This window comes from Elephas maximus, chromosome 16 (assembly GCF_024166365.1).
Source record: "Elephas maximus indicus isolate mEleMax1 chromosome 16, mEleMax1 primary haplotype, whole genome shotgun sequence".
Taxonomy (NCBI): domain Eukaryota; kingdom Metazoa; phylum Chordata; class Mammalia; order Proboscidea; family Elephantidae; genus Elephas; species Elephas maximus.
In genome coordinates this window covers 44618859-44632066 of record NC_064834.1, presented here as the reverse complement: position 1 = coordinate 44632066, position 13208 = coordinate 44618859, and the positions used below count along the sequence as shown (strand labels likewise).

General features: G+C 41.8%; 1 protein-coding gene across 5 annotated transcripts in view; it reads left to right on the top strand.

Annotated features, from left to right (window-relative positions):
• Positions 1 to 13208, top strand: part of MYOF (myoferlin) — a 190013-nt gene that overhangs the window by 80478 nt on the left and 96327 nt on the right. For all 5 annotated transcript variants that reach the window (XM_049856042.1, XM_049856039.1, XM_049856041.1 and 2 more), the window contains exons 6-12: positions 5042 to 5208; positions 5834 to 5962; positions 9625 to 9687; positions 9773 to 9823; positions 11126 to 11156; positions 11649 to 11764; positions 12414 to 12540. In XM_049856042.1, the coding sequence (XP_049711999.1) occupies positions 5042 to 5208; positions 5834 to 5962; positions 9625 to 9687; positions 9773 to 9823; positions 11126 to 11156; positions 11649 to 11764; positions 12414 to 12540 (684 nt within the window). The remainder of the gene's footprint in view (positions 1 to 5041; positions 5209 to 5833; positions 5963 to 9624; positions 9688 to 9772; positions 9824 to 11125; positions 11157 to 11648; positions 11765 to 12413; positions 12541 to 13208) is intronic.

Below are 13208 nucleotides of genomic sequence, written 5' to 3'. Positions count from 1 at the left end.
CAAAGATCTTCCATTTTTTTAATGTCTTTTGTCCATGTCCCACCCTAATGTTCATGATATTCCACCTGGCTCGGGCTGGCATTTGTAGATCTTACGAGGAGAGCAGTTGGGTTGTTAACCTTTGCGTGTGGAGCTTCCATTGGGGATGTGCTCAAGTTATTTCTTCCCCAAACAGTGGTGATTCTCCATTCTTTCACCAGTGACTTCCTTTACAGGCAGTGGTTCCCAATTTAAGACTGGCCACCGTGGCCAGGAAAGAGTCATTCTTTGTAGATCCACTTGGCTGGGGATCAACTTCATGCCTGGGCCTCATTAAGGGGCATGCCAGTACAATCGCTAACATTTTGGTAATGAAATGACTTGCTCAGAGGGTGTGTTCAGCAGTGCCTTAAGGGCCCCCTCATCCTTTGCAGAATACTTCACATCGCATTGTTTAATTCTGTGCAGCTTCCTGCCACATAAAAGGGAGATTTCCTGCTCAGATGTATTTCGGCTGCTGTGCATAGAAGCTGGCAACAGCAATTTTAGGCTGAGTTCTTCTGATCAATCCCTTCAGCCTCAAGACTCAATAGCAAAAGGTGTTTACAGGAGAAATTGGCTTTTCACAACCTGCGGTCTGTTTCTAAAGTACCCATCAAGAGTTTAATGGGTGCTTGTTCTGAGTCCAGCACTGAAATGGGTATGTTAAAAAAAGAAAAACACATTGCCATGGAGTTGATTCTGACTCATGGTGACCCCATGTGTTAACAGAGTAGAACAGCTCCATATGGTTTTCTTGGCTGTAATCTTTACAGAAGCAGATCGCCTTTCTTCTGAGGTGCCGCTGGGTGGGTTTAAACCACGAAACTTCAGGTTAGTAAAAAAAAAAAAAGGTTAGTAGCCAAGCTCAAACTGTTTGCACCACTCAGGCTACTTTTTCTCCTGATTGCTCCCAGAAACAACCCTCAGCCCAAATGGAACAGTCCACATTAAGGAGGAAGTCCCACTTGGGCCAGTCTTAGTTGTTTGAAGGGCCTTAAAGCCATTTAGTCCAACCACTGCCAGGTCTGGAACATGCTTGCAGGAGAAGAGGCCTGACTGACTGTGATTCCCTGAGGCTAGTGCCAAGGTTGGAAGGAGCACACAGTTAGCTGCCTGAATGTTCTTTTTTGAGAACAGTAGAGCAGCTTTGCCAAACTGCCGTAGAACTCCAGAATGCATGTGTGAAGGTCCTGGTACCTGGGCTAGCCCTCATTCATTTGCTCATTCCACATCTATCAAATCCCTCCTATGTACCAGGATTTGGGTAAGGCACAAGGGCAGATACAAAGGAGAAAAGAGCAAACCTTTGCTTCTGACGAGTGTATGGTAGTGGGGGAGGCCTACAGGTTAACAAGTATGTACAAGACTAAGTCATGAGGAATGAATAGAACGATGGATGGTACAACTAACTCCCTCTGGGAGAGGTGGGGAAGGCCTCTCCAAAAACGACATATTTCACCTGAAACTTGAGGGAGAAGAACTCACCTGGTAGAGAATAGGAGGTAGAAGATTCTAAGAGCTTGGATCCAGGTGCCTCAAGAGGGATAGCAACCACCCCCTTATTTCTGAAGGCTCTTCAAGGATAGGGACAAAGAGACCCAGATGATCTTGCAGAGGATAGAGAGCTGATCCCCATCTTTGGCTTCTCAGAGATCCCCCCAGTATCCTGAAGATTTGGTCCTGGTTTTAGCTCAGTTCCTAATAAGCTAACAAGGGCAAAATGCGTCTGCTCTCTGGACCTCAGTGTTTCTATCTGTAAAGTGGAGTGAGAGGACAGATTGGACCAAGGATCTTTAAGATTTCTCTAGCCTCACATTCTGTTGGTTTATGACTCCTTGAAAGAAGTGTGAAGTGTGAATCCAGAGAGTATGGAATCAAAGGAACTAATTATTATGGGTAGTCTAAATGGTTATTGTGTTCAGTGTATCTGAAAGGAGACAGAACAAAAGACACTATGGGTACACCTTTCAAGAGAAGCACTGCAGTGGGTAGGATGAAGTTGAAGCCTCTCTTTGCAGGCTCCAGTTTCCCACAGCATTTCTTTTTTTTAATTGTTGTTGAGAATATACACCGCAAAACATAACTAATTCAACTGTTTCTACATGTGCAATTCAGTGACATTGATTACATTCTTTGAGTTGTACAACCATTGTCACCCTCCTTTTCTGAGCTGTTCTTCCCTCATTAACATAAACTCACTGCCCTCTAAGGTTCTTATCTAATCTTTCAAGTTGCTGTTGTCACTTTGATTCCATGTAGATAGTTCTTAAAAGAGCATAATGCTCAAGGCAAACATTTTTTTTACTAGTTAAGCTAAATTATTATTTGGTTTTCAGAAGACTTCAGGGGATATTTTTGGTTCAAGTTTTAAAAATTATCTCAGAGCAGTCATTTCAGGGATTCGCTTAGCCTCCATGGCTCCAGAAAGTCTGGATTCCATGAGAATTTGAAATTCTCTTCTGCATTTCCCCCCGCCCCTGCCCCCCCACACCCTTCGACCAGGACTCTTCTATAGAATTGATCGGAATGTTTAGTAATGGTAGCCCAGCAGGGGCAGATTATCCAATAAGTAAAGTAAGCACAGGCTTACATGTGCTTATCTACTAATCTGTGGTGCACAATTTCACATTTTTTCACAACAAAGATTCAGCTTCTAGGTATGACTGGCACCTTTCTCTCTTCCAACCCCATAGCACCTTCCTACAAAATCAAAACCTCTTTTCAAATGTACAGTTGCTGACAGGGCAGATGACTCAGTGAGCAAGGTAAGCATGGGCTTACTTGTGCTTATTTACTAATCTGTAGTGAACACTTTCACGTGGGTTTCACTTTGATGTGGCGTAGTGAAACCCATGTGAAATTGTTCACTACAGATTAATAAGTAGCACAAGTAAGCCTATGCTTACCTTGCTTATTGGATAATCCACCCCTGGTAGCCAGGCACCTTCCAGTTCTTCTGGTCTCATGGCAAAGGAGGCAGTTACTCATGAAGGGAATTAATCACACATTCCATATTTTCTTCCTATTTCTGACTCTTCTTCCTCTGTTGCTCCAGGAAAGTAGAGACCAGTTGTTGTGCCTTGGACAGCCGCTTGCAAGCTTTTAAGACCCCAGACACTATATGGAGAGCTAGGAGGTAGCACAGAAGCCCTAAATATGTTATTAGGCCAATTAACTGGGATGTCCCATGAAACTATGACCCTAAACCTCCAAACCAAGAAACCAAATCCCATGAGGTTTTTGGTTGTACATAAGCAGCCTCAGCAGCTACGAGTTTTGGGGGTTTTTTTTTTTGTCATTGTTGTAAATATATCTATCACATAGCTTTTGCTGGTTCAGCTTTTTACAGGTGTACAACTTATTGACAGCAATTACAATAATCAGCTGTTCAACCCATCAATGCAATTTTTCCATCACTGTTGACCCCTCCCTTCTTCCTTCTTTCCACCCCTGGTAACCACTAATAAACTTCGGTCTCTATATACATTTGCCTTTTCTTGTCTTTGTATGTAATGGAGGTCATACAATATGTGTCCTGCAACTGACTTATTTCACTCAGCATAATGTCTTCAAGTTCCATCCATATTGTAGCATGTATCAAGACTCTGTTTCTTCTACTGGCTGAGTAGTATTCCATTGTATGTATGTACCACATTTTGTTTATCCATTTATCTGTTAATGAACATTTAGGTTGTTTCCACCTTTTGGCTATTGTGAATACTGCTGCAATGAACATTGGTATACAAGTCTCTGCTTTCAAGTCTTTTGGGTATATATCTAGGAGTGGAATTGCTGGGTCATGTGGTAGTTCTGTGTTTAGTTTTTTGAGGAACTGCCACACTGTTTTGGATAACAGCTGTACCCTTTTGCATTCCCACCAACAATGGATAAGGGTTCCAATTACCCCACATCCTTGACAGCATTTGTTATTTCCTGTTTTTGTTGTGTGTGCATGTGTGTGTTTTTTTAAATCTTAGCCATGGAGTGGAAGTGAAATGGCATCTCTTTGTGGTTTTGATTTGCATCTCTCTGAAGACTAATGATATTGAGCATCTTTTCATGTATTTGGTGGCTATTTGAATGTCCTCTTTGGTGAAATGTCTAGTGAAGTCCTTTGCCCAATTTCTAACTGGGTTGCCTTTTTGTTGTTAAGTTGTCTAAGTTTTATATACATTTTGGTTATTAGATTCTTATTGGAGGTATGGTGTCCAAAGATATTCTCCCAGTTGGTAGCTTGTCTTTTCACTTTTTTTAGTAAAATCTTTTGATGAACGGAAGTTTTTCATTTTTATGAAGTACCGTTCATTTATTTTATCTTTTGCTGTTTGTGCTTTTGTTATCATATTAGATAATCCACTGTTAAAAACTAGGCCCAACAGCATTGGCCCTGCATTTTCTTCTAAGAATTTTATGGTTTTAGTTTGCACGTTTAGGTCTTTAGTTCGTTTGGAATTTGTTTTTGTGTATGGTGTGAGGTCTGGATCCTGTTTCATTTTTCTGCATGTGAAAATCCAGTTTTCCCAACATGACTTATTGAAGAGACTCTTCTTTCTCCATTGAATGGACTTAGGACCCTTGTCAAAAATCAGTTGACCATAGATATGTGGGTTCATTTCTGGACTCTCAATTCCATCTACAGCATTTCTTCATTTCTATCGTAATTGCAGAAAGTCCCCCCGACCTCAGGATCAAACCTAATCCTTTCTGGCTGTGTCCAACTGCACCGTGTTCCTCTTGCTACCCCCACAGTCTGTGGCATTCCCCAGTTCTCTTTGAAGTCAGCCTGAATGAGTGCCCTGATACACCATGAACACATTTTCCTAAAGAAATTAGGTACTTGTGTCATAACAAGTCCCAAGTCAATATCACCAAGAGCCTTTCATTCCTCTGCCACCTTAAAAAACTTAGGAACACTGAAATCGTAATGGCAAGAAAAACTGTCCATGACAGGAAAACCAGAGTGTCCCAACATTAACAGTGTAAGGGCCATCTCTCACTGGATTTCTTTTTGATATTTTAGGAGAAGAGGAAGACGATGAAGGTGATGAAGACAAATTGGATGGTACCATCAGGGGCCCTGGGCCTAGGGTGCCCACTGGGACAGTGTCAGAAGCTCAGCTTGCTCGGAGGCTCACCAAAGGAAAGAAAAGTCGGCGGATGCTGTCCAACAAGCCACAGGACTTCCAGGTAGAAACAGGCCAAATGTTCAACATCCATGTTTAACCCCCACATTTTCTACCTTCCGCCAGTTGCACTGATGGGTCTATTCCTATGGGCAGTGGCTCAACTAGAAAAACAGGTGCCAGTGCATACACCTAACAAGAATTGCTCCCCATTTTTCTTCTGCATGTGGAAGTGCATGTAATCAAGCCAGGCAGGGCTCTTGAGAGAAATAAAACTATAACCCCTTCCTTCCCTTTGTGGTAGGAAGGAACTATTCAAAGAACGGAAGTACAGAGTCTATGTTTTTTCATTGCTTTGGGCTTGGACTTGGGAGACAGCTGTCAAGTTGAGTTAGTATATCACCAAGGCTCAGGAAGTCCAGATATGAGGCTGCGGCCTGAGTAGTGGCTCTGCCCCTCCCTGTCCTGTGCCAGCTAAAGGCTATTTCAACTCCACTACTGCTCCTGGTTTCTACAACCCCCATGAATGAATACAGGTGCCCCACCCACCCCCAGCACTGCATGGGCACCAGTTGCCTGGGCTTGGTCTCAGCAATCCTTATAGGTGGAAAAACTGAGGCAGAGCCCGAGGATTCCTGTACTCCACCTGCTGCGAAAGGGTAAGTAACAATGCCCTTCTGTGCTTGCAGATCCGAGTCAGAGTGATTGAGGGCCGACAGTTATGTGGCAACAACATAAGGCCTGTGGTCAAAGTTCACGTCTGTGGCCAGACACACCGAACAAGAATCAAGAGAGGGAACAACCCATTCTTTGATGAGGTAAACAGGCGGAGAATATATGTCCCTCATCTGTGAGTCTGTCTTATTTATAGGCACCTTCCTGGGCATCGGTGGAGGGGAGCACATGTGCAAACTTGACTGGTAAAGACAATCTGAAGTTCCAGTGTTAAGAACCACTAAGTCTTGAGATCGCCTAGTCTGCTTGTCATTGCTTCTCAGAGCGGCTGTGTGTCTTTCTGGTGTTTTTGTAGCAACTTCCCAATGGAGTCAACTTAAGTCCCTTCACCTCTTATGACAGACTATGTGATGTCACATGTATCTGCCTTTGTTGTTTCTAATCAACAGGGTGACTTAGTAATCCAACTTATTTTTTTGCCAGTTCAACTATCTTAGTTACCCAGTGCTGCTGTAACAGAAATAACACAAGTGGATGGCTTTAACAAAGAGAAATTTATTCTCTCACAGTTTAGGAGGCTGGAAGTCCGAATTCAGGGTGCCAGCTCCAAGGGAAGGCTTTCTCTTTCTGTCGGCTGTAGGGGAAGGTCCTTGTCATTAAACTTGCCCTGGACTAGGAGCTTCTTGGCACAGGGACCCCGGGTCCAAAGGACATGCTCTGCTCCTGGCACTACTTTATTGGTGGTATGCAGTCCCTCTGTCTCTCTGCTCGCTTCTCTCTTTTATATCTCAAAAGAGATTGACTCAAGATGCAACCTAATCTTGTAGATTGAGTCCTGCCTCATTAGCATAACAGCCTGTAATCCTGTCTCATTAGTACCATAGAGGAAGAATTTACCACACGTAGGAAAATCACATCAGGTCACAAAATGGTGGATAATCACAGAACACCAGGAATCATGGCCCAGTCAAGTTGACACACATTTTGGGGGGACACAATTCAATCCATAACATCAACATTTTTCACAGTAAAATTCAGTGACACCAATTATATCAATTATGTTGTGCAACCATCACCAGTAACCCAACTTTTTAAAGTTGTTAAAACTTATTTGGCTATAAAAATAATGCATGTTAAAATAAAGCAATGGTAAGTAAACAAAGTTTTTTTTTTTTTTCTCTTGAAGAGTGTAGCCTGGTTCCGTTGACCTCTTCAGAAACACTAAAAAGTACTTAATGCCTTAATAGTCACCTCACATAACACAAAGTTCTACCAGGGCTGGGAAGAGAAAGGATAAGTTTGGAGGATTTTCTAGAGTCCAGCCTTACTCTGCTGAGGAGGCACATATCTGAGATTCCAGATCTCCTGCCCCGTTCTCTGAGCCAGGCTTCTCCATTCATTGTTTCCTATCACAGTTTCTCTTAGTTCCGTATAGTTTCTAATTGCAGCCCTGGGCCCGGCTTTGGTTCTTTCTTTCTATGACTATTAACAAAAGAAAATGGTTTCTTCTGTGTGGTTCTTCTCTTTCTTTCCCTTTGTACAAGCTGGCCCCCAACTTCTCAGAAGATCTCATTTTCTTCTAACTTTTCCTCCTTAGATGAATCACGGACAACAGTAGCCACAGCTAAATAAAACCACAGAGGAGAGTTGGGGGCAGATGGAGCTAGGCCCATGAAATAGGTATCAGGGAAGGCTGGGAGAGATTTACACTGGAGGGCAGGCCTGGATAAGAGGAAGGGCAAGATCCTGGATGACTCAGAGCCTAAGACATAATGCATTTATAATTTCAGCCTCATATTTGTTCAACTGAATTCTGAAGATTTCAGCAGGAACTCCACCTTTAGAACTTTCCCGTTTTAATTAATTAAAAAATTGTTTAGGATTAGGTCTGTTTGTAAAGGGAAGAATCAAATTACTCGACCCCAAAACAGACTAATTCGTAAATCAATAAACGAATTTTATTTAAAATAATTCCTAGTATATGTACATCTCCTTAACCAAGTTATCATCAATAATGGAACAAACCAGCTTTGTGTGGCCTAATGTGTTACAGTGGAATGTAATCAGCATCACCTGTGTCATTTCTTGTCAAAATGTTCAACTTGAATCAGATAGTGAGGAAATGCACAAATCCAGATTGTGGGATATCCTACAAGGTAACTAGTCTTGATAAGAAATACAAAAAAAAAAAAAGAAGCAGCAGGAGTACTGTTCTAGATAAAAGATGTGACAGCCAAATGCAAAGTGTGATCCTTGAGTGGTTTAAAAGAAAAAAAATGTATAAAGAACCTTTTTGGGTGCAATTAGAGATATTTTTAAAATTGATTACACTGTATATTAAATAATGTCATTAAAATCCATTGCTGTTGCATCGATTCCAACTCATAGCGACCCTGTGGGCCAGAGTAGAACTGCCCCAAAGGGTTTCCAAGGAGCACCTGGTGGATTCAAACTGCTGACCTTTTGGTTAGCAGCCATAGCTCTTAAGCACTACACCACCAGGGTTTCCAATGTCATTATATCAGTGTTAAATTTCTTAGGCGTGATAATATTGTTGCGACTATATAGGAATATGGAAACCCTGGTAGCGTAGTGGTTAAGAGCTATGGCTGCTAACCAAAAGGTCAGCAGTTTGAATCCACCAGGTGCTCCTCGGAAACCCTGTGGGGCAGTTCTACTCTGTCCTATAGGGTTGCTATCAGTCGGAATCCACTCCACAGCAACGGGGTTTTTTGTTTTGGTTATATAGGAACCTATGCTTGCTCTGAGGAGATAGATACGTGTGAATATATTTAGGGGTGAAGCGTCATGATAGCTACAGTTTTCTTTCAAGTAGTTCTGTTAAAAAAGTCACAGAGAAGAGACATAAAGCAAATGTCCTAAAGTGTTAACCATTGGTGATCGTAGGTAAAAGATACATGGGTGTTTATTTTACTATTCTCTCAACTGTTCTTTAGACTTGAAATATTTCTAAATGAAAAGTCAGAGAAAAAAAATTCCCCGTTTAAATAAATACTCAATCCTTTTCTCGTAGAACTCATTTATTGGGCTGACGTGGCACAACCTCTATATACCTAATATTCAGTTTCTAAGAAATAAACTTCTTAAACTCAGCTGTTACAGCGACTTAAAACATGGTCAATACTGACTCTGCTGAACCACTAACATAATCTAGTGGGCAAAGTTGACAGTGGAGATGTTTCTTTAGAGAGAGTAAAATGGAATCACTAGACACAAATGAAAGAGCTAAAAATGATAGAGAATTAAACTCAACTTTTTTTTTTTTCAGGTCATGCAAGTCCATGTGCCCATTTTAATAAAGAGTTACAACATGACATAATCTTGGATCTTTATTTCATTTACCTAGTAGATAAACGTCCTTAACCTCACTGGTCCCAGATGTACACTTTTATTTAGTTAAATAAATGCTGTATTTGTTACTTAGGTTTTTTCCTTTATCCAACATGTATCGGTGGGTTTACTGTAGAAGCTCATGAAGCTTAAGCTTCAGGGCCCCTTCCAAGACCCTGCAGGGTGTTCACATAGTCAGACTTAATTTTGAATTTGTATTTTTCAAGAGGAGACCCTGGTGGCGTAGTGGTTAAGTCCTATGGCTCCTACCCAGAAGGTCAGCAGTTCAAATCCACCAGGTGCTCCTTGGAAACTCTATGGGGACAGTTCTACTCTGTCCTATAGGGTCACTATGAGTTGAAGAAGATTCCCCAGAATTATAGCTTTAGGCCCCTCAAAACCTCAATCCACCTGTACTAATATATTCAAACATTCTTCACTTTTGTTTTGACAGTTATTTTTCTACAATGTCCACATGAACCCTTCAGAGTTGATGGATGAAATCATCAGCATTCGGGTAAGGAGGCAACGGACTAGGAGGGCACTACTTACTAACTGCCAGAGGAAGCAGTTAATGTTTTCATCTCTCTTCTTTCTTCCAGGTTTATAATTCTCATTCTTTGCGGGCAGATTGTCTGATGGGGGAATTTAAGGTAGGTGTTAACGGTCGGCTACATCAAAGATAAGCACCTCCGTAATGGGAAATGGGATTCCTGGCCAGGTCTCAGGATTCCCATCTTGGTGAAGTCTTAGGGTTATGTGTAAGGAATGGACACCATGATCCTTGCTGAGGGCTGGATGTGAATGCCCCAGGGTCCAGAAGCCAGCTGAGAGTCCTCTGGCATGAGTCTTGTCTTTCCAAATTATAGCACCTAGCAGTGCCCCAAAGCAATATGCTTCAAAGCTGCCATATCAGGGCCCTTCCCAGTGATCCTGGGGTGGAAGCCAATGAATTTTTACAAAGGGAAGAGGTGTTTGACCATGGTGACTTAACTGTGGGGCTCAGAGGTCCATCAACAAAGCCAGTTATTGTAAATCTTAAGTGTAAAAGTAAAGCCAGACCAGGAAAGGAGTGAGAGTGCTTTTCTGAGTAACTCTCATTGCAATGAAAGACAAGTATTTGGTTGGTAGAATGGGCTGCCTCTAGAAGAAAGGCTCCTAGTCACTAGAAGTCCTAGAGGATGATCTGGGTCTGAAAGGCTTGTCTGTGCTCATACCTGGTCTGGCACTGGCTAGCCACATGTCCTAGGGAGTTTAACCTTGATGATCCTTAGTTTCTTCATCTGTAAAATAGGGTAATTGTGAAGATTAAATGAGATAATATTAAGTACCTATCTCAGTGCCTGGCACATCAAAGTACCCAATCTATGGTTATGTTAACATTAGTTGTAGTAGGAGAAAGAGTATTGGATAGGAAGTTGGGCCAGATGACTTTCCCTAAGTAAAAAAAAACCCAATTCTGACCCTTATTGACCTTATAGAATAGGATAGAACTGCCTCTGGGTTTCCAAGGAGCGGCTGATGGATTTGAACTGCTGATCTTTTAGTTAGCAGCCACAGCTCTTAACCACTGAGCCAGTAGCGCTCCTGCTTTCTCTAGGGTGACTCAATAGTTCCAGATTGCCTGAAACTGGGGGATCTCACAAGACACAGGACTTTCAGGGCTAAAGCCAGAAAAATCCTGGAGAAACCAGGATGAATTGGTCACTTCACTTCCATAGTCCCTCTGGCTCTAAGATTAGCTGCTTCAATCAATAGTGATTGATTCAGGACCTTGTACATGCCCCACATCAGTTATGGCATTGGGGTAAGAGGGCGAGATGCAAATATTGGGTCTTAAGGAAATTTAAGTCTAGTTAAGGGCATTATATTTAAATATAATAATGATGATTTCTTTGAAGTGACTAAGCTGATTTCAAAACCTACCTAAACTACTTGAAATTTTTTTTGCCCAGATTGATGTTGGATTCATTTATGATGAACCTGGTAAGTAACAGACTCCCCATCAACTTAAAGCCTCAAGTCTGTTCCTTCTACTTTGTAAGAGAACTCTGGGTGAAATGTCTTAAAAACAGAAGGGAAAATTATCATTGATGCAGGGGAAGGGGGCGCTTAGCTGGAATGAATAAACAGTTTCTTAGGGTGGACATCTTATCTTTTTAATAGTAATTGTCATAACATTCATAAATAAGTAATCTATTTTGTAAGGATATTTTGAACATATCAAAAAATCAAATTATAAAACCAGTTCATAGAGCTTGGATTGTCTTGTTTGCATCACACCAGGACAGGATGGTAGGGTGGGTGGGGTGGGTGGGGTGCGGTGTGGAGGGCAGAGCAGTATGGAGACAGCTGGGGAATTGGCGTGTCATGGTTAGACTTCCAGGAAATACTTGTTTATCTTACAGCAGATAAAATCACAGGCCTGTCAGCTCCTCTGTAGCGTGTCTCTGTCCTTTCTCTCCCTCTTTATTTTAGGTCATGCGGTCATGAGAAAATGGCTGCTTCTCAATGATCCAGAAGATACCAGCTCAGGTGCCAAGGGTTACATGAAAGTCACCATGTTTGTCCTGGGAACCGGAGATGAGCCTCCTGTGAGTCTCTAGATTCTCCACCTTTTATACCTTTTTTACTAAAAAGGGCACTGAGGATTACATAGGTGAACGCCAGTAGCTGTGTGGTGGAGCACAGATTCCAATTGCTAACCTCCCGCCCTCCTATTTCTCCTATTTTTTAGAAGCTGTTCTTTTCTTCATCACAAAATTATTATTATTATTAGCCCATTAGACTCCTTCCTGGTCTTTAATTCAGAAAAGATATGTGTATTTTAAGATTTCCTTACTTGTCATTTTGGTTTTGTTTTTTTTTTTTTTTACCTAGAGGGACTGTTGTTCTGAGAAATTGGGCAGCAAACACAGTGGCCACAGAAATTGAAAGAACACTAGGAACACACCCGCCACCCCGTACACGCATGCGCACACACACACTCTTTATTCTTTGGTGTTCATAAAATTACAGAAGGGCACATTATTTTTTTGTGGTGTATTGAAGAAATGTATGAGTATTGATTCTGTGGAGCCATTTGGAGGTCGGAGGAAAATTGGTGGCTGAGCTCTTAAGCCTGAAACACAGGAAATCCTAATGGAAACAATCCTGATTGGTTTCATTTTACAAGCATCAATTTGGCTTCTTACAAGTGCTACTTTTCTACATGCCTAATTTATAATCTGCTGTACCCAACAGCCTGAGAGACAAGATCGTGATAATGACAGTGATGACGTGGAGAGTAATTTGTTACTCCCTGCCGGCATCGCCCTCCGGTGGGTGACATTCTTGTTGAAAATCTACCGAGCTGAGGATATCCCCCAAAGTACGTATTGATTTAATCTTGCCCTGGAATGACCAGTTATCAGTTACGATTGGATGTGTTAACATCATACTCTGTGTGGTGACTGTTGCTCTCTACCATGTTTTTCTTCTTAAAAGGCCTTCATGGTCTTATTTTCATTCATTCTGACCCCATTGAAAGCTACCTGAATAGGCTCATGGGGCAGCCAATTGGTCACAGATTTATATTCCTTGTTGAGCACCTGCTCTATCCCTTCTTCCTTCAGAATTCCATATCTTCTCCTTATTCTAGAGAATGCTAAAGAGAGGCCAGTCACTTTCAATGCCTTTTATCCCAAATGAAAATGTGAAATTTTATTAACAAATAGATAGGCTACCTATTGGACTGTTAAAATTAGCCTAGGAAAGAGAAGTACCAATACCTAGAAGTCTATAGCTATTATGAGTTGTTTACCAAGAGATTGGATACATTTAAGAGAATTATTTACACTGTTTCCATTTATAGGGCCTAGCCCGTTACTCCTCTGTCATTGCTGATAACCTAGCATCCTATCTGCCTTGCCCAGCCTGTCTGCTTTCTGCTGGGCTCTGGGACACGGGACCCTTCTGCAAGTCCCCCTCTATAGGCTCTGGGTCTCTTCAGGATTTGCTACTTTTCCTGGGAATCCTCCTCCCCATTTTAAGACCTCC